Source organism: Epinephelus lanceolatus, chromosome 10, assembly GCF_041903045.1.
Source record: "Epinephelus lanceolatus isolate andai-2023 chromosome 10, ASM4190304v1, whole genome shotgun sequence".
In the NCBI taxonomy this organism is placed as follows: Eukaryota; Metazoa; Chordata; class Actinopteri; order Perciformes; family Serranidae; genus Epinephelus; species Epinephelus lanceolatus.
The window spans coordinates 43,523,422-43,551,086 of NC_135743.1; the positions used below are offsets into that span (position 1 = coordinate 43,523,422).

The 27,665-nt window shown below is 41.0% G+C and overlaps 1 protein-coding gene across 3 annotated transcripts in view; it reads right to left on the reverse strand.

Annotated features, from left to right (window-relative positions):
* ano10a (anoctamin 10a) overlaps positions 1 to 27,665 on the reverse strand; it is a 101,583-nt gene that overhangs the window by 71,896 nt on the left and 2,022 nt on the right. The window contains exons 2-13 of one of the 3 annotated variants that reach the window (XM_033638262.2): positions 25,756 to 25,806; positions 23,633 to 23,779; positions 23,359 to 23,556; positions 18,609 to 18,743; positions 17,294 to 17,413; positions 16,774 to 16,958; positions 15,647 to 16,031; positions 6,542 to 6,597; positions 6,345 to 6,419; positions 3,654 to 3,842; positions 3,331 to 3,522; positions 2,103 to 2,231 (exon numbers count right to left, since the gene is read on the reverse strand). In XM_033638262.2, coding sequence (XP_033494153.1) covers positions 2,103 to 2,231; positions 3,331 to 3,522; positions 3,654 to 3,842; positions 6,345 to 6,419; positions 6,542 to 6,597; positions 15,647 to 16,031; positions 16,774 to 16,958; positions 17,294 to 17,413; positions 18,609 to 18,743; positions 23,359 to 23,556; positions 23,633 to 23,768 — 1,800 coding nt within the window. In that variant the 5' untranslated portion in view covers positions 23,769 to 23,779; positions 25,756 to 25,806. Of the gene's footprint in view, positions 1 to 2,102; positions 2,232 to 3,330; positions 3,523 to 3,653; positions 3,843 to 6,344; positions 6,420 to 6,541; positions 6,598 to 15,646; positions 16,032 to 16,773; positions 16,959 to 17,293; positions 17,414 to 18,608; positions 18,744 to 23,358; positions 23,557 to 23,632; positions 23,780 to 25,755; positions 26,419 to 27,665 lie in introns of those variants that run through there. The other 2 variants (XM_033638264.2, XM_033638263.2) reach the window with 2 other exon arrangements.

Below are 27,665 nucleotides of genomic sequence, written 5' to 3' on the forward strand. Positions count from 1 at the left end.
GCCTGTACTGTAAATGTTCCTTTATTCTTTCTACAATTTCCCTTCTTAACTCCAGAAGGAAGAGATAACTTGTAGCAGTGATTTCCACTTTGCACTCTGTTTTTTTTGTTTTGTTTTTTTTAACCGACCTTTTAACGATTTTAATGATTTTTAATGATTTTGATCTTAATAATGATTTTATGATGCTCTTATATTACTGTATGGCTTTTTTTATGAGTACCCTGCCCAGTGATTCCCAGTGTGACTAAATTATTTGTGTATATCTGTGCCTTGCCAGTTTTGTTGTTTTATACAGTACAGGCCAAAAGTTTGGACACACCTTCTCATTCAATGTGTTTTCTTTATTTTCATGACTATTTACATTGTAGATTCTCACTGAAGGCATCAAAACTATGAATGAACACATGTGGAGTTATGTACTTAACAAAAAAAGGTGAAATAACTGAAAACATGTTTTATATTCTAGTTTCTTCAAAATAGCCACCCTTTGCTCTGATTACTGCTTTGCACACTCTTGGCATTCTCTCCATGAGCTTCAAGAGGTAGTCACCTGAAATGGTTTCCACTTCACAGGTGTGCCTTATCAGGGTTAATTAGTGGAATTTCTTGCTTTATCAATGGGGTTGGGACCATCAGTTGTGTTGTGCAGAAGTCAGGTTAATACACAGCCGACAGCCCTATTGGACAACTGTTAAAATTCATATTACAGCAAGAACCAATCAGCTAACTAAAGAAAAACCAGTGGCCATCATTACTTTAAGAAATGAAGGTCAGTCAGTCCGGAAAATTGCAAAAACTTTAAATGTGTCCCCAAGTGGAGTCGCAAAAACCATCAAGCGCTACAACCAAACTGGCACACATGAGGACCGACCCAGGAAAGGAAGACCAAGAGTCACCTCTGCTTCTGAGGATAAGTTCATCCGAGTCACCAGCCTCAGAAATGGCAAGTTAACAGCAGCTCAGATCAGAGACCAGATGAATGCCACACAGAGTTCTAGCAGCAGACCCATCTCTAGAACAACTGTTAAGAGGAGACTGCGCGAATCAGGCCTTCATGGTCAAATAGCTGCTAGGAAACCACTGCTAAGGAGAGGCAACAAGCAGAAGAGATTTGTTTGGGCCAAGAAACACAAGGAATGGACATTAGACCAGTGGAAATCTGTGCTTTGGTCTGATGAGTCCAAATTTGAGATCTTTGGTTCCAACCGCCGTGTCTTTGTGAGACGCAGAAAAGGTGAACGGATGGATTCCACATGCCTGGTTCCCACTGTGAAGCATGGAGGAGGAGGTGTGATGGTGTGGGGGTGTTTGCTGGTGACACTGTTGGGGATTTATTCAAAATTGAAGGCACACTGAACCAGCATGGCTACCACAGCATCCTGCAGCGACATGCCATCCCATCCGGTTTGCGTTTAGTTGGACGATCATTTATTTTTCAACAGGACAATGACCCAGGCAGATGACCTGGCCTCCACAGTCACCGGACCTGAACCCAATCCAGATGGTTTGGGGTGAGCTGGACCGCAGAGTGAAGGCAAAGGGGCCAACAAGTGCTAAACACCTCTGGGAACTCCTTCAAGACTGTTGGAAAACCATTTCAGGTGACTACCTCTTGAAGCTCATCGAGAGAATGCCAAGAGTGTGCAAAGCAGTAATCAGAGCAAAGGGTGGCTATTTTGAAGAAACTAGAATATAAAACATGTTTTCAGTTATTTCACCTTTTTTTGTTAAGTACATAACTCCACATGTGTTCATTCATAGTTTTGATGCCTTCAGTGAGAATCTACAATGTAAATAGTCATGAAAATAAAGAAAACGCATTGAATGAGAAGGTGTGTCCAAACTTTTGGCCTGTACTGTATGTCATATGTTATATGTCATGTCCACACTCCTGCAAATGAATTGCCCCATGGGGACAAAATAAATAAATGAATAAATGAAGTTCTTACAATCTGAAAAAACAGACTTGTCCCTGCTCCTGGTTGTGCTTTTAGCATTCTGATACAAGCCAAGCTAAGCCTTGTTTTATTACAAGTCATGTCAAAACAATTAGATACTGTATGGGATCATACTCTTGGTGTAAGAGTGTGTACATGAATTACCTCAATAGCTACAGTCCACAGTATGAGTTGTGTCTCTGAGTTGGAGAAGTATGCCTTGACTTGTGGAGACATGCCTATCAGCGAACAGTTGGTCACAACAGCTATCACGCTCATGGCCTCAAAGGCAAGCTGGACACAGAGAGAGACAGCAACAGTCAGTGACTTGTTTCCAAAAATGGAAACCTTTGTTTCCCAGCTGAGCAGAGTGTAGACTAAACGATAAATACTACTTGTTCTTAAAGGGATAGCTCGGATTTTCTGAAGTGGGGCTGTATGAGGTTCTTATCCACAGGCAGTGTATTACATAAAGTATATAGCCAAAATGCTTCCAGTTTGGAGACAGAAGCATTCTATGCAATGTACTGCTGTGGACAGGGGTCAGCAGCAAAATGTATTTCAGACATTTAAAAAAAGGTCTACCTAACAAATTATTATCAGTTTGAGTGGATGCTATACTGAGAATATTTTCACCGCTTTACAATGCCGTCAGACAGCCCTTTCATTTGGGACTACATTTTCTCAACCATAGAACTTCTCTATTGTTTTGATGTGTATATTCAGTGGAACTAACCACAGCTGTGTTCATTTCTGTTTGAACAGCCCAGAAAAAAAGCACACACCATCTCTTAAATCTTTAGAAAAGTGAAGTCTGTTTTTAGTCTGATCATGCAGCAGCACTTTCTGGCCCCAACAGCTGACCTGCAGCATCAAACATCACACGGCATGGTTAGGCTTATGCCCAAGAATAAAGAAGTTCTACGGCTAAGAAAATGTAGTGCCAAAAGAAAGGACTGTCTGACGGTGAGGTAAAGCTGTGAAAATAGTCTCAGTACAGCATCCACTCAAACTAATATCAATGTTTTTAGGTAGGCTTTTTTTAAGTGAGGAAAATATGTTTTGCTGCTGACCCCTGTCCACAGCAGTACATAGCTGATCTTCTGTAGGTAATACACTGACTTTGGATAAGTACCTCATAAAACCCCACTTGCCAATGTGGCAAAAGGAGAGGATATATGTTTGTCATTGATCTTATGCTGTTCAATCCTACTTGAACCTTTGGTCTGCACTTAAAAAATAAAGATTACAGGTAATGTGTTTAGTTTTTCTTTTCCTAAAAATAACATCAAATACCACCTTTGTTTTAAGAAAAATCAGATAAATCCATCAAAAATGCTGCAGCAATCTCATATAGTTCTTCACAAACAAGCTAGCAGTCTGAGTCTTTTACCTGCCAGACTCCTATGTTTGCTGCCGGGTCCGAGAAGGGTCGTTTGAACACACGACACATCTTAAAGGCATCAGAGTAAACCTCGGTGATATTGTTCAGCACCACCAGGACAGCAGCCAGAGGGTAGACACAGGAGAAGAGACTGACGTAACCAAAAAGCAGGAAGAGCTCCAGGTAGTCATCAAAGGTACCCTGAGAAGAGGGAGGGAGGGACAGACACACATACTCACAAACACACACACTAAGTAATGGACTCTGAAGGTTACATGATAACAAGGTCATGTAAAGGCTGCAATCTACATTAAAAGACTGCAGGCACTTACCAAGTATGTGCTCATGTCGGCCTCCAGCCGGACCTGCTCAACCAGAGGAAGCTCTTTGTCCTCCAGAGTTCTTCCATTCTGGACTTTGCGGATCATCTTCTTGTTGCGTCTCCTCTGGAGCCAGTAGGGTAGGAAGGCCTCCATAAACTGATTCAAGATCTGACTAGTGATCAATAGTGTGGCCAGACTCTGGATACAGACAAGAACAGGAGAGCAATGGAAACCAGGTGGGGTGAGGGGAAGAAGGATTAAAAGAGGGGAGGTGGGATGAATGGTAAAGGAAAGTAAATAAATATGGAGAAATCGAAAAAAGCCACAAGTGAAGGTAGAAATTAAAGAGTGGAGAAAGGAGAGACAAATGGAAGGTGAGAAGGCAGAATGGTAGAAGAAAGAAAGAAACAAAGGAAAGGGAAAGAGGGTAAAATGAGCACCAGGAGAATAGGTGATAAAGTGTTAAGAGGGACGTAATAAAGGGATCAAGAAAGAAAGAAACAAATGAAAATGGATATGAGGAAAAGGAAACAAAAATAAAGTAAGACAAAAGCTAGATTTACAGCTCTGTGGTTGTATGCCGTCAGTTGCACTTACAGTTTACATTCATGTCTGTGAAAACATGGATGCTTCACACACATCTTACCCCCAGCAACACAGAAGATCTATACAATAAGCACAGTTTCAAGGTGGACACCCAAGATTAGTATCACCAATTCAGTATCTGACCAAATGTCTGTTCCTGAGATATGATGCTGAGTAATGGCCAGAAAAGTGTTTAACGCAGAATATTATGATGTCACAGTGAAGCTGACCTTTGACCATTTGGATATAAAATGTCATCACTTCATTATTTTAGCCTATTAGACTTTTGTGTGAAATTTTGTCATAATAAGCATATGAATTCTTGAGTTAAGGCCAAAAACTCATTTTGTGAGGGCAAAGTGACATTGACCTTTGACTACCAAATTCTAATCAGTTCATCCTTGAGTCCAAGCGGATGTTTGCGACAAATTTAAAGACATTCCCTCAAAGCGTTCTTGAGATATTGTGTTCGCGAGAATGAGACCGATGGACAGACGGTCAAACTAAAAACATAATGCCTTCAGCCACAGCTATCGCTGGCGCAGAGGCATAATAAAACAATGGAACAAACAAGGATGATAATTAAATTAAAAAAAATCTTCCTTTCCTGTGATCCCATTTTTTTCTTTTAAATATCAGCTTTAAATTGTGGATTTCCAGTTGATTTCAGCATGAGGATACAGGGAATAACACACCCTAAAATTAAGTTTATTGTACTGCCACAAAAGTAATGTAAAGAGGACATCAGTTCAGAGAACTAAAAACAAAACAGTCAAGTGAGTGCAAAGCTGGATCCAAAGTGTATGAACATATTGTACATTGTAGCTAGTAAAAAAATACTGTGGTTTTTGCTATTTAAGGGTATTGCAACTGCTATTTAGTCAATCAAGTTACATTTTAACAACTACTTCCAAAGCCTTTTTACTATATATATCATCATTCCCTTTCTGCTGTCTTTTTTACATTGCTGTGAAAACATCAACTAGTTCCTCCTTCAGACAGTTATAACTGTATGTTATCTATGTTTTTTTGTAGCTTGGCGCCACCTAGTGTCAGCAGTGTTGCTCGCACTGTCGCAACGACCAAATTGACCATGGGGATCAGAGATAATCAATAAAATGTAGGCTGTAAAGCCACCTGTATACCTCTATGTATATGTAGAATGAGAAGGTGTGTGGACACTATACTAAATAAATGAGTAAAGAGACCGAGCAACAATTATCAGAGTTATCTGAAGAAAAAACAATAGTAATGCAAATAATTATACCAGAATGCACAGTACCAGTACAAACAACACTATCAACGGTATCACTGTCCGAGGGCTGCCGTAGAATGGTAACGAGGATGTCAGCCAACACTCACTACCCGGTCCCCGGTTGCAGCGATTTGCGATGCTGGCCAGCTGGAATGAACTAGCAGCCAGTACAGTACAGTCCTCTCATCTAGCTAACATTTAGCCATGTTACTTAACGTTACTGATCCATTAGAGAGAAACCTAGATGGACATCGGTTTTGAAGCCTTTGGTCACGGAGCGCCCTCCATCTTTTGAACCCCTGACTGAGGTTTACTTGTTTTTCCTCTTCTTTTATCACTCTCCTTTTTGCTCTTCTTTGCCTCCTCAGACAGAGGAGCTCGTTCGTCTGTCTGCCATTGTGCCCATGGATCAACTATCTCATGCCCAACTCCTCAAGAACTCGCTCCAGTCCCTGATTGGCTGACCGACCAGTTTAGCAATACATGACGCGTTTCCTGCCGTAAAGCAGATTTTTTTCTGTGAAATTTTGCCCCCGGTGGCAGATGCTTATTACAAAGTAACTAAATAACCTGTGTAAACGCTGATAGTCTGATTTTACTGTGGCCACTACCCTGTGCAACCCACATTATTTTCATAATGATATATATAGGAAAAGATGCTATCTGTTGTCTCTTTAAGTCCCCATGACTCTGTCCTTTCAGACCCCTCCCCCAATTTTTCAAAAACTCATCAGATCTACATGAATCTCACAAATGTCATATTTGGTATTCAAAACAGCAATTTTGCCGAAATATGACAAGTTTGCACCCCTGAAGGAAGAGAAGAAGCTGAAAAGAATAAAGGAAGGAAGTAGGCCTACCTGTCTGAGTAGCACCATGTCCTGCATGACAAAGGCGATGTAGAACAGTGAGGCAAAACAGTTGAAGAAGTTGAACTAGGAAGAAAAGAGTCAAAACAGCCATGATAAGTCAACTGTTGACAAGAAAAGTTGCACACTTATCACTGTGGGATGAAATTGGCAATGTTCTGGAAAACATAGATGTGATTTATACTCACTACTAATACTTTGAGGACCAAGTGATTCTGATATGATGACTCTAGCCTGTGATTTTCTAAATACGCAGAGGGGAAAACACATTTGGAGCATGTCAGCAACACAAAGGAAGTGCAGAAATCCTCAGTTCTTTATTTCAGTCACAGCACATATCCTCACTATTCAGTGGCATGCAAAAGTTTAGGCATCCCTGGTCAAAATTTATTTACTGTGAGATCAACTGATCTCCAAAGGGCATAAAGTTAAAGATGACACATTTCTTCAATATTTTATGCAACATTACGTTTTAGTTTCAATCTTTTACAGTTTCAAAATAAAAAAAGAAAAAGGGCTTTCAGCAAAAGTTTAGGCACCCTAGGTAATCAGTACTTAGTAGCACCCAAGTATCACAGCTTCTAAATGCTTTTTGTAACTAGCTAAGAGTCTTTCAATTCTTGTTTGGAAGATTTTCTTCACTGTGAAGGCTTCTAGCTCTGTGAGATTCTTGGACCATCTTGCGTGCGCTGCTCTTTTGAGGTCTATCCACAGATGTTTAATGATGTTTAGGTCGGGGGACTGTGAGGGCCATGGCAAAATCCTCAGCTTGCTCCTCTTGAGGTAGTACATTGTGGATTTCAAGGTGTGTTTAGGATCATTGTTGTAGAAGCCATCCTTTCTTCATCTTGAGCTTTTTTAGAGATGGTGTGATGTTTGCTTCAAGAATTTGCTGGAAATTTAACTGAATCCATTCTTCCCCCTTCCTGTGAAATGTTCCTGTGCCACTGGCTGCAACACATGCCCAAAGCATCACCGAATCACCTCCATGTTTAACAGTTGGACAGATGTTCTTTTCATGAAACTCTGCACTCTTTTTTCTCCAATCATACCTTTGCTCAATGTGTCCAAAAGTTCTATTCTAACTTCATCAGTCCACAGGACTTGTTTCAAAAAAGGTTCAGGCTTGTTAAGATGTATTTTTTTTCTACGTGAATTTTGTGGTGAGGACATAGGTGAGGACACAGAGCCCTGTTTGCAGTCAAACAGGGCTCTGATTTGCCTGAACAATCCTACGAGTAGCTCTCTCAAAAGTTTTCTTGGTCTTCCAGACCTCAACTTGACCTCCACAGTTCCTGTTAACTGCCATTTCTTAATTACATTACGAACTGAGGAAACAGCTACCTAAAACACTTTGCTATCTTCTTACAGCATTCTCCAGCTTTGTGGGCATCAGTTATTTTAGTTCTCAGAGTGCTAGGCAGCTGTTTAGAGGAGCCCATGGCTGCTGATTGTTGGAACAAGGTTTCAGGAGTATTTATAAAGCTTTGAAATTTGCATCACCTGGCTTTACCTAACAATGACTGTGAAGCCAAAGCCCTGACAAGCCCTAACAAGCCTATTATGGTCTGAGACTCTGGTAAAAGTTGTCTGAGAGCTCATATGTCTTGGGGTGCCCAAACGTTTGCATGGTGCTCCTTTCCTTTTCTCATTCTAAACTTGTACAAAACAAATATACTGCACAAATCTTGCTGAAAACCATGTTTCATCTTTAACTTCATGCCTTTTGGAGTGAATCCACAGTGAATCCTACATTTCCTATAATGCAACTTAATAGTACTGTTAATTTCACTGTCCATGTCTTTTAAACTCCATGCCCACAGGGTTTCTGTCCCCAAGCCCAAATGTACATACCTTAAGAACAGTTTTTAGAGGATGAGTAGTTCCACTCTGACTTTGACCCCCCAAATCAGGTACAACCAAAATGACAAAACTAACAGGAGAGATACGTCAAGCACATTCTGTGCTCGACCCTACTGGAATTGTACCATGGTGGTGCATCTATAAAGATTTATCGGTTCCTTTGTAAATATCTATCAAATGAGGTCGCATGGCAGAGATAAATACAGTATTTTTGACTTATGTCATTTTAGCTAAGATTGAGTCACTTACAGACAGGAAAAAAGCTTGCTGTAACTGTACTTGTCTTGGACACTGCTCAAGAAATGTAAAAGCATGTCACAAGGTTGAAATATACCTTTGATTTAGGGCAGCAACTCAACATTGTTTTTATTTATCAATTTATCTGCTGTTTTTTATTTAATCATATACAAAATGAAATGTAGTGTGAATGCTGATTCAGAACCATGAGGCCATCAGATGTACTGCTAAATTTATAGTAAAGGAATTGGAGAGGTCATATGGTAGTGAAATGAGCATTCAGTTCAGGTCCAACAGCTCTGGTGGACATTCCAATGACACGCTCCCTCAAAACCTGCAACATCTGTGCCATTGTGTTGTGTGATCAAACTGCACATTTTAGAGTGTCCTTCTCTTGTAACAATCTCAAGACACACCTGTGTAGTAATGATGCTGTTTAATCAGCATCTTGATATGTCACACCTGTCAGGTGGATGGATTATCTTGGAAAAGGAGAAATGCTCACTAACATGGATTTGAACATATTTAGGACCCAGTTCTGACAGAAATAAATCTATTGAGTGCATGAACAAAAGTCTTAGGTCTTAAACTTAAACCTGTGAAAAACTTAAAGCAAAAACAAGTGTTGTGTTTAAATTTTTGCTCAGTGTAAAAGCTCAAAATATGATCAAGCTTAAAGCTTTTTTTTTGTCTTGAAAAAAAAAAAATTCTAATCTTTAATCTTCTTCAGTTAGAAATTCTACGTCTCTCCAAACTGTTATCTAGATATTTCATCTAAGTTTTCAACAGATCACAAAGTAATTATACTTCTGCTGTGCATTTTTTGATCCACTACTACTTCTACATACTCCCAGCAACAGAAACTATGTTAAGTCTAAATGTTAAGTTCTTGAAGTACATCTATGGTTGTATTCAACTTTTTCTACTTTTTAAAGTGTTAAGTATTCCCTCTTTCAGCCTTTTCAGTCAATTTCAACATCTGCCTTTGCCAGTATTACAGTTTAACTTTAGGTAATGCAGTTAAAACTTCCAATCTGACAGATTTTCAGATCTGTCAGGCAATTTGTTTTATATTCCTGTATTTTCAGCAATGTATTTAAATTCATTTCAGCTGTCAGCACTCACACACATTTTCTTCAGGAAATGCATTTTCAAGGTATTCTTATTCCATATTCCATAAGTCTTTTGGCAGGTCACTACTTTGCTACTTCTCCGAGCTACAGAAACCATTCACACAACAAAATGTTCAGCTCTTTAAGGGCATAGGTACTACATCTTTTCTTGTTTTTACTTCTTATGCCTTTTAAAATATTAAGCTTCTGTTAACATTTTTAAACAATGTAAACCAATGGAGAGAATCTTCAAATCATCTTGAACCTACTCAATTTTAAAACGCTACTGCTTCCGTATACTTAAAGCTAAAGACTTCATTTAAACTTAAAACAGGCCACAAAACTTTTAAGTATTTAATCATAATTCAGCTTTTTTAATATCTTTTCCAGTTTTTGTATTATCCGAGTATATGTTTTACGTTATTTTCAGAACAGAATTTTCAAAATAAAAGCCCCTAGGTTGTCATTTGATCAAATTTTAAGCTTTTTGAAATTTTCTATAGTTGCAGTAAATTGAAAAATATCTTCTAATCTTCTATCTACTCCATTTGACACACACTTTGTCACAAAGTAACTATACCTTGCCTGTGCATTTTTTCATCAACTTCTACGCTCCCGTGCTCATGCGTGGCATTTTGTATGTGCTTGTGTGAAGCGCTGTCACAATCTGTCGTTTTATATCTGTTTTTGAGACACATTTTACTCTACACTTTTCTGTCCCAGTGGTTTTACCTATATGCTCTGTCGAGGCAGAAGATTTTAACCATCGCCTGCCCGGATTTAATTTTATTTCACGTTTCATGGACTGAACAGCCTGCAGAGGCAAGCACAACCCGGTTTGTTTTTAGCATTGCGGGCTAGCTATCTACACGGATGTCAAGACGCCACCAACCAGCTGCTAACTGAAACATATTCTCCTTAGCAGGTCCACTTGGTGTCGGTAAGTCCCGCTGCCTGTTTGTGCTGTTTGCTGATCGCTTCTGACCCATCTGCTAAAACTCAATCAACGCTGTGGGCTCCATGTCGGAGCCCCTGCATGTAAGTTCCCGTGCCCTCCTTGTCCACACCATCATCTTCGGTCTAGCACAAACTGAGACAACCGGTGCCCATGAGCTTGATGCCACTGTGCCCTGCCCTGCTGTTGAAGCTGCCTCTCCAGCGGAGCCTGTCACCACTCACTGTCCCACTGCTGCTGCCCCACCTCTGGTTGCTGTCCCCTGTGACTCCTGGACACAGCTCGGGGCTAGACCTAAAGCCCTGGCCAGCTCTACTCCATCCCATCATCTCCCTGGATTTATTTTATGCCAACACCAAGGAGGCATACCAGTCATCCCCCCTGCCCAACTGGGAAAAGCTGATCACAACCTGGTTCATCTTCTGCCTGTCTACAGACCTCTGGTGCAGAGAGAACCAGCAACCACCCGCACTGTGAAGAGGTGGTCTGAGGAGGCCGAGGAGGCCCTGAAAGACTGTTTCGAGGCCACTGTGTGGGAGGTACTCAGCAATTTCCATGGGGAGGACACTGACAGTCTGACATCATGTATTACGGACTATATTATTCTGTGTGGAAAGCACCGTACCCACCAGGACTGTACGCTGCTTCTCCAACACCAAACCCTGGATTACTCCAGATATAAAAGCTCTCCTGAAGGAGAAGTGGAGAGTTTTTAACTCTGGAACCAAGGAGGAGCTGAAGGCCGTGCAGAAGAAGCTACGGAGAAACATCAGGCGGGGAAAGGAAGCATATAAAAAGAAGATGGAGGAACAGCTGCAGCAGAGCGACGTCAGCGGAGCCTGGAGAGGTCTGAAAACCATCTCAGGACAAAAACAACCAGACTCCCAGGCCAGAGGTGACCAGAAGTGGGTGAATGATCTGAATCTGTTCTTCAATAGATTTGATCAGTCTGCCCCTCCCCCGGCCCAGACATGACTGCTGCAACCCAACTACATCCTCACCTTCACCTCCCTCCCACCTACACTCCTGGCAAACTACTTCAACGCCTCTCCCACCCCAGCTCCCCTGGACATCTCACCACCCCCCACCTCATCACCTCAAACCCCCAGCACACAGCCCCCCTGCTCCAGCTTGTCCTTCACTACATGTCAGGTGAGAGATCAGCTGAGGAGGATAAAGACGAGGAAGGCTGCGGGTCCAGATGGCATCCGCTCCAGGCTCCTGCGCAGACCAACTGTGCGGGATAGCTGAAACCATCTTCAGTCTGAGCCTGAGGCTGGGGAGAGTACCACAGCTGTGGAAGACACCCTGCGTGGTACCTGTGCCCAAGACTCTGCCATAGTCGGCCTCATCACAGATGGGGATGACAGGGAGTACAGAGAACTGAACCAGGACTTCGTGGACTGGTGCCAGAGGAACCACCTTCAGATCAACGCGGGGAAAACCAAAGAGCTGGTGGTGGATTACTGCAGGTGCAGACTCCTCCCCATCCAGGGAAAAGACATTGAGATGGTGACATCTTATAAGTACCTGGGTGTTCATCTTAACAATAAACTGGACTGGACTGATCACATAACAGCACTGTACAGGAAAGGCCAAAGCAGACTCTACCTGCTGAGGCAGCTCAGGTCTTTTGGAGTGCAGGGGGCGCTCCTGAAGACCTTCTTTGACACTGTGGTGGCATCAGCCATCTTTTACGGAGTGGTCTACTGGGGCAGCAGCGTCTCAGCTGCAGATAGGAAGAAACTGGACAAGCTGATCAAGAGGGCCAGCTCTGTCCTGGGATGCTCTCTGGACTCTGTGCAGGTGGTGGGAGAAAGGAGGACGACAGCCAAGCTGTCATCTCTGAGGACTAATGACTCCCACCCTCTGCAGGAGGAGATAAAAGCTCTGGAGAGCTCCTTCAGCGATAGACTGATTCACCAAAACTGTATGAAGGAACGCTATCGCAGATCCTTCCTGCCTGCTGCTGTCAGACTACACAACCAGCACTGCTCACAATAAACTGCACCATGGACACTTTAGGGACAATATGGACACTTTATGGACACTTTATAAACACCATCATAAGCATTACTGTCCCCCTTGTTGTTGTTTTTTGCACATACAATCACTTAGACTAGATATGCTCTCTTTAATCCACTGCTAGTTGCTAATTTTTATTCACTGTACATTATTATCCACTTCTCATTATTATTATTATTATTATTATTATTATTATTATTATTTATCACTGTGTCTCGTATTTTTTGCATGCCTAGTTTTTAAGTTTTTAAATATTGAAATCTTTAATCTGACTCTGCTTGACTGCTGTAACACCAGAATTTCTCAATTGTGGGATCAATAAAGGAGTATCTTATCTTATCTTATCTTATCTTATCTTATCTTATCAAGAACCCTGGTCTCTGGTTAATGCTCGCTCTGGGAAAGGCAGGCACCCTCCTCATGTTCCCCCTCACAATAACATCCAGCTCCAGAATAAATATGACATCCTTGACCTTCATGACTTCCCTCCTCTGACTGCGGTTTCCCGGCCTCCTCTTTCACCTCCCCTGCCACCCCATGGGTCCCAAAGCTCACAGCCACTGCCTCGTCCTGTCCCAAGGCTCGCCGCTCTATGCCAATATTCACACCACTGCTTTTCAAGCCGAACCTCACATAAATCCCCTTTTACTCTGCCAGAGCTCCTAGAAACCATGTCACACATGAAAGTCTCGACCACCCCCTTGACATAATTCCAACATTTTTTTTATTTGAAGTGACTGATTGTATTGGGCCCCATTTGCTTTCCATTGTTAAAAGTTCACTGTCTACTGGTTGTGTCCCAGATTACTTTAAGACTGCTTGCGTCCAACCAGTCCTTAAAAAACCTGGGCTGGATCACACCATCTCAGAAAACTATCGCTAAATCTCTAATCTCTAAACTGCCTTTCATTTCTAAGATTTTTGAAAAAATTGTATCAAAGCAGCTGCTTGCTGCTGTGCACAATAACTGCATTTTTGACAAGTTTCAATCTTTCCGCTAACATCACAGCACTGAGACAGCCCTTCTTGTCAGACAGGAAGTTTTGTGTGTCCATTCATAATGTCATGTCATCAATGTCCCATATTAAGTACGGTGTGCCTCAGGGGTCAATCCTTGGTCCTATTCTTTTTTAATTATACATGCTCCCCTTGGGTGATGTCATCCGTTGACATGGTGTTTCTTTCCACTGTTATGCAAATGACACTCAGCTGTACCTCCCTGTTAAACCCACTGACCTCAGCATGCTGTGATATAAAAAATTGGATGTTGCTAAATTTTCTTCAGCTCAATGCTAATAAAATAGAAATTCTTGTAATTGGGTCACAGCATATCACAAAACAAATACTGCCATCTATTGGTCACCTGTCACAACACATAATGCCTGTTGCAAAAAATCTTGGTGTCATATTTGATAGTAATTTATGTTTTGAATAACATGTCACTAAACTTGTCCAATCATGCTTTTATCACCTCAGAAACATTGCTAGAATAAAATCTATTTTAACTCTTAGAGATACAGAAACTGTAATACATGCTCTTATCTCTTCATGTCTTGATTTTTGCAACAGCCTTTATTCATGTCTTATTCAAAAAACCTTTCAACGACTTCAGATTGTACAGACCTCAGCCGCAAGGCTCTTAACCAAAACCAAGAAGCACGACCACATCACACCAGTTTTAGCCGCTTAACATTAGCCCTTTTAAAACAGGAATTGGCAGTATAAAAACAAAATTGGGGAGTGCGGCAAAATGCCACCTACATACTTTTGATTATAGAGAATGCGCCTTTTTCGGTGCAATGGGGGGCGTGAGCAAATAAAACGTGTTGCTCAGTGTGTGACGTAAACAGTGACGTGGGAGGGAAGCCGCGGCTGGTCAGTCCTTCGGCAATTCTCTCGTAAGTAGGCCTGCCCGTTCCTCACCGTTCCCGTCATCTGACGGTTAATGGACTCTTCCTTTGTGAGGGTAAGGAGGGCGCGCAATTCCTTGTCTCCCCAGTTGCTCATCTTTACAGTGTCTGTTAGGTTTGCTTTTCCCTCTTGCTACTAGCTGCTTGCTAATTCCTGCTATCAGCTGTTTCCTGTTTATCCACCGCCAGTGGTTCGCACGTGCGGCGTCATCAACAGCCCCTCCCATTGCAGAAGCCCGCCTCAGTCTTTTTAAACTAAAAGGGTTCTGCCAATATGAGTACCCTACCAGGAGGAAAATTGGGCACCTCGGATCAACTCGCCAATCCGGCTCTGTGTGTCTAAATGCTCGCAGCTTGCTGGCAAAACGGCCCAACATTCGTGGAAAACCTGACAGTGTATAAGGGGCTATTGGCTCCCTGTTTGTTTTAGGATTGATTTTAAAAACTTATTATTTACTTATAAGGCTCTTCTCTTGCCCCCAGGGCCCCGAGGCTCCTGAATCACCTGCCTGAGGATGTAAGGCTGCCTGAGTCATTGGCTTCGTCTCTCCTAAAAACATACTTCTTTTGGAAAGCATATCCTGACTTTATCTGAGCTGTCTGTCTATGTTATTGTGATCTTACTGACTTTAATGACCTTTCATTATCTTGAATTTAACTTTGGCCTTATTTTATCTTTTACTAGTTGACATTTTATGACATGTTATTTGTTTCATTCCTGTTGTGTTTTAATTGTGTTTAGTTTTATTGTACAGCACTTTGTAACTGTGTTTTGAAAGGTGCTATATAAATAAAGTTTATTATTATAGCCTACTATTACTTCTGCATAGTTGGAGGAACCTTTCAATTTCATTTTTTTTTATTTTTAATGCTTTTAAAAATACAGAGCATATCTTCTTTCAGTGTTTTCAGTTTTTAGCTTTTCTCACACTATATTTTAGCTCTTAGCTTTTTGTTTTAGGTAATGCAGATCAGCTGTCAGTTCTTTCATATCTTGCAGACACTTCATTTTATTTCTGCATTTTCAGAAATGCTTCTGAAATCATTTTAGCTGTCAGCATTCACACACATTTTCTGTAAGAAATACATTTTCTAGTTATTGTTTCTATACTAAGACTCTTCCTAAAAAAAACAATAGATTTAGTGCATGTATGTGTATTGTACATAAAACCACTCATCACCACTACTCACCCCACTCGGTGAGGAACTCGGCAGCATATCTATAGATGAGGTTCATAATCTCTATGACCACAGCATAGATAATACTGGGGATGTACAACAGTATTCCTGTCCAGAATGTGGGGTCCTCATCATGGACTGACAGCGCCCACCCCTCCATTAGAAAGTAGATCATCATGATGGTGAGGGACAGGTAAAGGCAGAACAGGACAAAGGGCAGGGACACAAGGTAGATACGCAGTTGCCTTTTGACATTGGGGTAGAGAGGCTCCTCACGGCCAGTTACAGGGTTGAACCCGAGGACGCCATGGAAACCTGGCCGAGGTTCTTCAAAGGCCCTTTTCCTGCTCAGTGTGCCCCAGCGGTAGGCTAGTGAGGCACTGCAACGCTTCCAAAACTGGTGAAGGAAAAGGTTTAGCTCATCTGTTAGTCAGCTTTCACTAGACTGTCATTAATTCAAGCTATAGTGTATTATACTCTTGTCATTATCACTTTATTCATTTCTTCCATTTCTTTAATAGTGCCTTGGGCCCTGTGTCCACCAAGGCATTTTCTTCCAGCTGAGAACGCCAGGCGCTCCTCAGGAAACACCCTGCTGGGAGCGCCTGAGAGCATTTTGGAGGTGCAGCATCTTTTTAGCTAAGACACTTTGGTTGCGTCTGGTTACTATGATATGGAATATCTGTGGAAGTAAACATGTCGGCACAAGGCAGAGCATTTGCTTTGGATAAGGTGAAGGCTGAAGCATCAGGGAGAGAGGATTTAGTTGTATGATGTAGCTAATATATATATAGCTATATATACATTTTCGCAAATTTTGCCTCCATTGTTGTTGTTCAGCACTTGTACATGTGAGATGTGATGGTTTGTCTTCACAGTATATGTCCCTCCTCAAATGTGACCGAATGGCTGACAGCGATGTGCGCAGAAAAAAAAAAAGTCCAACTGTCAGCCCTCAGTGCAGAATTCATGCCCAGTGCCTCATCGTGCTGCCGGTGTTTGCAGCACTGTGTAAGTATTTAAAAAAATACGCTGGCCTCAGGAAAAACGCTTTGGTGGACACTGCCCTTTGGACTGTAATTCCACTTCAGGTGACCGAGTGACTGTGGCTCAAATGTAGATACAATCACTGTCCATACCTCCAAGATAACAGTGCACCAGACCAAATTGAACCCAGCAAAGATGACATATTTGTCGTAGTCCTCCCAGTCAAACAGATAGTAAGGCACTCCAATGAGAGCCATAGGTACCAGGGCAAAGGTAAAGTACTCCAGGAAGCCAAAGTAGAGGGCCTGACCCTCACCATAGTAGTGTCTGATGTCATCTGGGGATAAAGAATGGGGAAGAAAGTAGTAGCTAAAAACATGAGAATGTGCAAGTCAATCACAAACATGAGAGAGGAAAATAATTACATGTTAATAATAAAAGAGTAAAAACACATTTATAAAGACTGAGAACAACTGAGCTGGAAGGCAAAATGAGCATCATGTAGCAATCACCATGTAGTAATTGTCATGTACAGTAGCAGTGAAAGGTATACAACTGCGCCTCTTTTGAGGAGTTTCCCTCTCTACATCTATTAACAACGTGATTATGTGTGCTTATTTCATAAGATTTTCACAGGAAAGATGATGAGAGATAATTGGTACTTCTACTTACCAAGAGGCTGATAGGCCAACTTCACCTTTTTGTACCAAGAAAAAGACAGCCTCTTCAGTTCCTCCTTGTCGTGGAGAGGAAAAACTTGGATCAGAATCCCCTTGGACTGCAGTCTGCGAACTAAGATGTAAATAATTTTTCATGATATTTTTATGCCACCAACTCACTTCATGATGGATGAAAATGTTGTGTATAGGTAGCTGGGTGAAGCTTTATTTGCTCAAAGTTTAAATTATTCAGAAGACGTTTCACTGACTTTTGAGTAACAACAAAAAAAGCCTTGTTGCATTTTTATTCCTGACTTTTGTTTGTCTGAACTCACTTTCTCAACCAAAAACACCATCCAGCTTCAGTCTGTAAAACAAGGGCAGGCAAACAATAGCTGTGAGGCAGCCCACTCTACACAGTGCACTGTCTATGGCAATCATTTCTATTGTCTAATACATAGTGACTATATACAAGTACATGAAAGCTCTATCATTTCATCTGCCATTTCTTGAGTGCATCATTTGTCAAACTGATTACATTCTGCTTTAACACAATTCATCAAATAAAGGCGCTGAATAGAGGCATCCTATCTCCACTGCAAGTTCATTGCTTCCTTATCTCACTTTGGAGTATTTCACTGCATTTGCATATTTATTGTTTCCATACTGTTGCCACAGAGAGTGTGAGAGAGACAAAGACGGAAAGGGAGGCACAGAGACAGACTGCATTCAGCAGTGCCTCTGAGGCAACATTAAACTCCTACAAGGAACTAGGGTTGGGTATTGTTTAGATTTTAATTATTCTGTTAGCAGTCCTGTTTATTAATTCTGGTTCTTAATGTTTGTTAATTTCAATTTTTTAAGGGGTGGGGTAAAAACAGGTCTTGATTATTTTACAGAAATAAAAAAATCTACTTTTACGAGCTTACACACTTCATATTAATTCATATTATGCTCATATTCACAATTCACTTCTGACAGTTTATGGAACCTGTTCATTAATTTCATGCAGTTTGGTTGCTTTTATTAAATCTGCATTTATAATTCATAATTATCTATTATGATTCTACTGTGCAATAACGACTTATGGTATAATTATTAATACTTTTTTTAATGTGCAATAATTGGTGCACTAATTCAACTGCCACAATACTCATATTGCACAGCTTTATGCTGACATATCCATACTGTATAAACCATAATACAGTAAAATTTCTGGGAAAGCAATTCAGAAATTGCTTCTCTTCCTCTGTTTAATCCGGTGTGTTAAATACCTGAAGCCTATCTGAATTTCAAAGTGAGAGAATGAGAGGTAGATGGACACTCACTGATAGATTTCCCAGGGTAGAGCTTGGCCTGGGGGTGTCCTGGTACATGAGTCTCATCTTTGGCCCGTAATGTGTCTAGCTCATGTTTAATAATGTACTGACACTCAGCCATGCTGAGGAAGGAGTCCCCGTCCCCTGGAGAGACAGAGCAGATCAGTGACAAACAGCACTGTGACATTCACAGAAGAGGCACGTTAAACATCTCAGAGAATGTGACGGTGAGGTCAGAGATTTCAAACTGCAGTGTGTCAGCTACAATGACTGCAGTCTGTTCTGACAGTACAATTCATTTTCCAGCTCTTTTGATTTTAGAGCACCTTGCAAGAGGAGTTGTGATGATTGGAAATCACCTAAATGCTGGTTCTAATACAGCTGTTCAAACCGCACTCATTACCTTTACCTTAACTACTTTTCACTCTACTTTGCATTATTGATTTATCTGCAGGTTATTCACCACTAATCAATTAATCATTATTTCTAAAAACAGTATTTTAAAACAGAGAAAAGCAGCAAATTATTGCTAGAAAATAACGTAACAATTAATGGATTATCAAAATAGTTTTAGGGCTGCTGTGAAACTGCACCTACTTGGGGCAACAAAAAAGTTTGCCTTTAGTGCATCAGTGCAATAAACAAACTAGAAAATACTGCAGAGGAGACAACCACACAACAATGTAACTGGGCTAGGAAGCCACCATGTCTACAGGCTGAGATCACTGCAAAAACAGTCTATTTATTTAGGCCATCTGTGCACAAAAAAGGTACTCAAAGTGCAAAATATGATAAAGACTAAGTAAAAACAGCAGCAAACGTTTCAGTCCTTGACTATCATGTTGCTTTTTTGGTGATATGACTCTTTTTTTTTTGGTTTGTTTTGGCAAGACACCATGGAAATGAAGCCCATTGGGCCATCCATCATTGCACCTCCTGCCGAAACAACAAGACAGACAATACTTTTGTTAGTCATATCACCAAAAAAAAACAAAAAACAAAAAACAAGATTTAGAAATTCATTAGTTGTTCCACTAATGTCATTTACCTTCTTTAATGTCCCTGTGGTCTGCAATATATTGGCAAACCCAGATGCAAACTCAGGACCAGAATCAACAAGCATAGAAGCTCTATTCACAGAGCTGATCCAAAATGTCCTGTAACTAAACACTTCCAGGAGGCCAAATATCCAGCCACTGCACTTTCTGTGGCACTGATGTAGTTCATCTGCAGACATTCAGATCTGGGAACAAAATTTACTCAGTGTGAAAGTAGATGGATCTCTCTTCTCAAAACTGAAGAGCTGCCAGGCCTAAATGAAACACTACATATGTCTTCTTTCTTTAAAGGCATTTGCATGTACCAGCATGGCCTGGTGGGAAATGCTTTGTCATATTTTTCCCTTTCTTTTCTGTCTTTCTGTGTATGGTTGTGTTTTTGTACATTTGTATATTATTATGTCCTGCTATTATATATTGGTGTTTGAAGATGTTGTGAATAGTGTAGTACTCATATGACAGGTCATTGTGGTTTGGTAGACATGCTTTTGGTCCACAGTTGATCTCATCTAATTTTTGGCACCAGCTGTCTGTGTCTCTATCTGTTCTTTGAAACAGTCATGTCAGTAGCACTGATGATATTCAAGGACTGAAACGTTTGCTGCTGTTTTTACTCTTTCTTTATCCTTTTTTTGCACTTTGAGCACCTTTTTGTGCACAAGTGTCTTAAATAGACCATTTTTTGCAATGATCTCAGCCTGTGGACCTTTTTGTGGCTTTCTAGCCCAGTGACATTGGTGTGCGGGTGTCTCCTCTGCTGCCTTTTCTTATTAAAATAGGACCCAATTAAATTTCTGTTGATCAGCTAATCGGTTAATCAGATAATGATTTCAGCTCTACTGAACTTATCTCCATGTGTATATTCATATAGTAAGTTGTGTGTGCCTTGTCTGTCTAGTACTGTTACAACTGAGGATACTTATGGAACCGGCACTTCTTGAACTTAATGAGCCTGGGGGTAGGGGGGTTGAACCTTTATCAATCTCCCAATGCTAATGCTTTTTTTATGATGATTGATTCCTGATGTTTTTTTTAATGATATTTGTTTATATGTTATGTGTTGCTGTTGTTGATGTTTTTTGATACTCATTTACCCTCAATTGTGCAAAGCAATTTCCTCTTTGGAGCAACAAAGGTTTCATTCTTCTGTTATTTGCGCCCAGCGGCTGCGCAGAGCTAATGCTAACTAACTGTCCTCCTGCCAATTTTAATTCAGATTCGTTGTTTACAATATAGCATTGTCAGGGAAACAATAGGTTACATCCTCTGACGTGACTATAGTGAATTTACTGCATCCTTTCAGCCTGAATACTAAAGTGGAAGTGGTCCCAAAAATGTTTTCCCAGTGAGGATTAGACGCCGGCAGCTACTTACCATCTCGTCACACAGCACTGAGATCACAAAGACCGTTTTCCAAACAGTCAGTATATTTTCCTTGAACCTGCTAATTTATTTAAAGGGACATTGTGTAACATTTTCAGTTGTTTATTGGCAAAAACTGATGTCTGCATTCATAAATATGTCATCACTGGTGTACTATTACCTCCACCAATAATCTGACTTATTCTCGTAAAAGGAGAATTTCGGATTTGTTTGTACATTGTGCGGGTAAGTCGTCTGTGGGGTTCCATTACGTTTCGCCATCTTGAGATAACACCCGCCAGCAAGGGACATACAGCACCGCCTTCTGCGTTTTCTTTGAGAGCCAGGCCAGCACTGCGTGACTGAGGAGCCGAAGGAGAGGAGCAAGAGGCGCTTCGCTACTACCCTGGCAAATTTGAAACAAAGTCCCACTCTTTGAGCATAATGCAGGATCATGCATATGCAGCATCATGGGAGACGGAAGCCTTGTCGCCAAGAAAGCGCAAAAGGGAATAGAAAAGGCAGCGTGACTGGCCAATTAAAAAGACAAAGGCCCACATCGGGGTAGCCTTTCCCAGGTAGAGAGAGCTGCTGAGGGAGAATGGTAATGCAATCACAGGCCAGCGCCGCTGTTGGCTGTTAGCCGCTGTTAGCGGCCAGTCGCTAACAGTCTCATCCCTCTCCTCGCATCACTGCACCGCTGTTAGCTGCTGTTAGCCGCTGTTAGCGCTGGCCTGTGATTGTATTACCTTTCTCCTTCAGCAGCTCTGTCCACCTGGGAAAGGCAACCCCAATGCTGACCCTTGTTTTTTTAATTCGCCGGTCACGCTGCCTTTTTGATTCCCTTTTGCACTTTATTGGCGACGAGGATTCCGTCTCCCATGATGCTGCATAATACATGATCCTGCATTATGCTCAAAGAGTGGGACTTTGTTATGCGGCAGTAGTGCCGCTGGCCACTAACAGCTGTTAGCGGCGCAGTAATGCGAGGAGAGGGATGAGGTGTGTGAGGTTGAGCCACTTGTCAGTTGTCAAAGGACAAGACGTGATTGGTTTGTTTCAGTTTACATCCGCCCCAACAGTCCTACGTTGTAAACACAGCCAGCATGGTGAGGAGGGGGTTTGTCAACTCGCGTCGCATGTGTCTGTGTAGGAGCCTGAATGAATACATGAATACTCCATGTAGTATCGGATGACATGGTTTCATCAGTGTTATCATAGCTTTTTGGTACACAGCGGCTACAGTTGTTGCAATACGTGTTTGAAACAGTGAGGCGCTAGAGTGCGCCATCTGTTTGAATACAATATATGATTTCAACGTTAGATGGGAGAAATTCCTACACACTGTGGCTTTAAGCTTGTGGCCCTCTGGAGCCCTGCTTTGTAGCCTGTGCAAAACTGATGTGATACAACTTCAGCCATGGCTACTGGTGAATGTCATCTTATTTGCTGATAGGCCAGTGGCAGTCAGTAAGATGAATATCAGCCGATACCAATGTTCAGCTGATAAATCGGTACATCCCTAACAAAAACAATCTCCATACATGATAATGGGTGCATTATCCATCAACACAGAAAGCCATGGCAAAGGGAAAGAAGTACCCACACAAGAAGGTTGAAGTTACAAAAAGTATGTAGACCTAGCTATAATGTTTTGGCTTGACACATCATGATTGATAACAATCAGTCAATCAGGAAGCTAACGTAGGTATCTGCATCATTGTTCCCAAAAGCCTCAATTTCCACCCAACCACACAAAAAAGCACCCCTGACTTTTCAAACTAAAATGGGATCAGCAGCATTTTCGAAGGTCTCTGTTTTAGGGATTCAAAAAATGCCGAAGTAGTGTGAGTGCTGGGCGTAAATGTGGCAATAGTTATGAGTTTAGGCTATGTTCACTGGCTAGTCTCTAACTGTGTCTGCTGTTTGTTGCTGAACAGGTAGTGTACAGTGGCTTTTTTTTAGTACTTTTTTTTTTTTACAATGGTTTTTTATAGCTTTTTTACTGAGAAAAGAGCTGCCATGTGCTGCTAAAAACAGCGCTATGAGAGCAATAAGGGGGAATCAGAACAGTGAAGTTGTGGCCCTGACAGATAAACAACGATCTGCAATGCCATAAAGCTCTGTATAGCAAGGGGAGCTGCAGAGTCAGCTGATAACTTTCTGTAGGTTTACACTACGAGCGACCCCTTCACACTAGCCCTTTGTTTTCACATTGTCATTTGACACATTGTTATAGTAAAAATATTGATTATAGCCGCTTTAAGCAAGAATTTATTCTACTGCAGAAATACTCCAAGAAACAAACAGCCTTCATGCAGCCGCCTCCTGGACTTTACCTTCAAAGTCTTTGAAGTTGTGTTTGGTGGCATAGGTAAAGCCTCTCATGGATCCATCCTTGAACTCCTTGAAGAGGCCTACATCCTCAGCACCAGACAGCAGCCTCTGCTGTGTAGCCCCCACCAAGAACATGTTGGGGTTTTCCTTCTCCTGAGCCTCGACTCCAGGGCCCAGCTGCTCCACCAGCAGCTCAGCACCTGGGAGAAATGACAGGGTTAATAACACTGAATGGAATGGCAAACAGGGGACACAAATTAAATCAACCTTCCAAACCTCCATTCTGTTGGTTGTCTCTTATTCTCCCCAGTAGCCATGCAATGGCTTCCTCCTTAGTGTCTGAGGCTAGCTCCAGTACCACCAAAGGAGTGAACCTAGGGCCACTACTGTCTGCGCACGGCCCCTGCAGCATCGTCCAGAGCACTATAAGAGAGAGAGAAATTATTACTGGACAGACTGTCCTGTTGCGCTCATCAGAGAGTAATAGAGGATTTTACTGGGGTTCAAGCCCCAAAGGGTCAGAACCATATTGAGTTTGGGACAAGTTGTTCATTTAAAAAAAAAAGAAAAAAAGAAAAAGAACAACAATAACAAAACAACAACAACAATATTAATGTCATCATTATTATTATTATTATTATTGTTATTATTATTATTATTATTGTTATGGTTCAAGCTCCAAAGGGTCAGAACCCTATTGAGTTTGGACACGTTATTATTATTGTTACCTGAAATCAGCTGTCACGGCTTAAATTGCTGTGAGCTGGACTGAGCTAGAAACATTAAACTCAGCCCAATGACTGGAAATGATGTGCAAATATTTCACAAGAAACAGGAACCCAATTGGCTACATGGTGGCGCTATAATTAATGCCTAAAAACAAGATTTTGTAAAGGCCACGCACCTCACACAGTTAGTTACAAACTTGAAATTTGGCACACATATCCAGGTCAGCTCTTGGAGGAAGTGTGCATGTGTGGTGTTGGTATGTGCTTGTCTGTGACTCTGTTATAATTTGACATTTTTTATCCAGTTTTTAAGCTACAGTTTATACTACACTGAAATGTCCTGGTTGTTTTCTCTATATGCTCTGACAAGGCAAATGAGTTGTAGATGTGTGTCAAATTTCAAGTCAATAGGCCTCATGTTGTTAGGGTCATGATCTGTCATAGTTTTGCCATTTAAGCTGGCAAATATAGCACCACCATCAGGCTGGTTCAGATCAAATTTGATGTGAAGCATTAGGACATTTCTTCCAGTTGTGGTGCCAAGTTTCATGTCTCATTCCAGCTTCCAGCAAATTAAGCAAAGACCTATTATGGCAGGCTTAATCGACTTGACTTCCAAAATATACTATATGTGAACCACCACACAATAATGGTTAATCAAGCAAGATCACTTTGCATTCTTACTTCATAATGAAAGGATTATCATACAGTTTGTAGACATGCGTCGATTAGGATCTCTGCAAGAGTAACTATGTTTGCAGGGGGTAAACAAGCAAACTGAATGGTTACTTAAAAGCAGACATTCACTGCTAGGTAGCGGACATAGCCAAAAAAAAAGAAGTGAATAGTGAGGATTGCCGCTTTCAAGAGTAGTGGAATGTTGACCACATTTTCACTAACAGATGAAACAGTTGCATTTTTCTCGTTTGTTGATTGATCTCATTGATTTTTTTTGTTCGTTAGCTTGTTTTTTGTATATAACCCGTTTGATGCAAGAAGCAGCTGGTCCCAGGGAATTGTTCCATTATTTAATTTGGCTCCTGTTCAAAAAAGTTTGAACACTCCTGTCTAATCATTTTACTGTTTTTATTATGCAAATTAGCAAAAATTCATAAGAGAGAGAGCACACTGAGCTTCATATGTGTGCCAAATTTTAAAACAACCTGACTTTATGTGAGAGGGACATGGATGGCCTTTCCAAAACTATGTTTCTGAGCAGCAATTACAGCACCACCATGTGGTGTGGCACCAAGTCAGCAGGGTTCTGCCTCCTCAGGACTTGAACCCTAATAATAACAAATCAGCACAAACTCAACAGGGTTGTGGGCCTGATCCCCCAGTATGGATATCTGACAGGTTTACAAAGGTTGTGTCAAGAGCTGGACCATGTAAGTATGCACACAAGTGCAATTGAGTGATCTTAACATTACCAGTGGAATCATTACTTCTATCTAATGTACAGGGTGAATAAAATCATTCCACAGCCATGTAAAGGCAGAGGCCTGGAGAACACAGAACAGATTTAGTTTACTGACTGAAACAGCTGACACAGAAAGAGAGGGGCTGGCTGGAGTAGGAGGCCACGTGTTAGTAACACAGGCATTAGTGGAATGGTAGAGTTGAAAAGCCAGACTGCTGCAGCAGAAGTAGGTAGGGTGACATGGCACTGACCGTTTCTCTGGATGTGTATCGAGACAGCCCAGCACTCACCCAGATCTGCGTCTGTGAAGGAACACGCTCTGTTCCAGAATCAGGGCTGACTTGTAAACAGTTAAATTAGATTAGAGACTACATGTCCATATACTTGGGAGTCTGAAGGCTTCAGTTATGTTCTGCGTCGCAAAGCAGCACAACAAGCTTCAGCTGTCACACCCACCAATGTCCCTGTCAGTGCAGCTAAGATTTTACAAAATAAAAGCTTTATTCTTCTCCATGTTGTACTGCATGAAGAAAACACAAATCCATTAAGTGTTGTGGGGGGTCATTCCACTTTTTCCACCCTTTTGTCTGTTTTTCAAGTGGCAGATTGCTGTAATGTTTAATATTTTTTTAGATATTGTCTTCCAATCTAGATATTTAAAATGAACTTTATTGTTGTTCAATGTATATTTCTGTCTTTTTATTATTAGATAATACAGGCCAATAGATGGACTCCTCTTCCTTGGAAAGGGTTATGCCTCTTTTACTTTAGGGAAGGCAGAAGCATCTGTACTAGTTAAAATGGTAATGAAGTGTATGAATATGTTTAAGAAAGTCTGCTTTCTCAGCATAAGCTACTGTAAATACCGTCTTCATTATATCCTGGGCATAAGTAAAAAAAAAAAAAAAAACTAAAAAAAACCCCATTTAACTCTGACACCTACCATGAGAGAGGATTACTGTTAATAGGCTGTGGCTGGGGTGAAACCAACAAGACTTAACTAAAATCGTGGAGTGTTTGAAGAATTAAGTTGAATTACTTTTACTGGTGCTAGCCCAGTCTTGCAACCATACACTGACAAAATTAAAGAGAGCTACTAACTCTGGCATGCAGCAGTTAGCATCATCAGGGTCCTTCTCTGTAATATCCTGTCACATGTCTGGTTGTGCAGTTACACCACCTTGACACTTCGGCAGGTCGATTGACTGACATTATTCCCCAAATTAATTATAGTATTCAAAACAATGGGGTTCCATTACTTTTATTTACAATTCAATTATTCTAATGAAAGATTATTCCAAACTATTTTATTTATTTTGTATGATCAAAATAGAATCGAATCGAATCTACTCTAGTTAATATGATGTTTTATTGAGAATTTCACCTTTTTTCAGCAGGTTTAATTATTTGGTACAAAGTTTTTACAGTTCCACCACAGTGACATTTTTGCCATCATCTGCCAATTATTCTCTCAAAATTGTTTAAAACCAGAAATGTTAGATTAGGTTTTCAAAAAAGAAGTCATGCTACTAATTTGTAAATTTATTTTCAAATTTGAACTCTTACTTTAACCAAACCATATGGAAACAAAACAATCAGCATTACATCATTGACCCACATACCGTAGGCTATAACATAGGCAGCCTCAGTATGTAAACCGAAAAGACAGGAAAATAACCTGCTGGCCCTTTGCTGCATGTCATCCCCCCTTCTCTCTCCCCCCCCCCCCCCCACGCTTCCCTGTCCTGTCCATTAAAGGCCAAATGCCCCCAAGAAATATATCTTTAAAAATACACACTATATTAATATAGGTGCATCATATCTTTACTGTTACTATAATGGAGAGTAGATTTATTCAATTCAGTTTAAAAAGTATATATACAAACTACTAATTGTAATAGCTTTTTTTGTCCAGTAGATGGCTTAGTAGAGCAAATGAAGCATCAAGAAGCTTTGCCCTTGAGTGAACCAATTTGATGAAAAGCTTCAATGCTTCATGAAGCTTCATTTGCCCATCACTAGTTATAAGCATCTTGGAAATCTAATATTGTTTTAGATAAAACAGATGGTGTGTCCTATTATTATTATTTTTTAATTAAGTTTAAGATGAAACACAAACTTTAACTTCAAGGGTTTTTGAGGGCCTCCCTCGGTTGGGGCC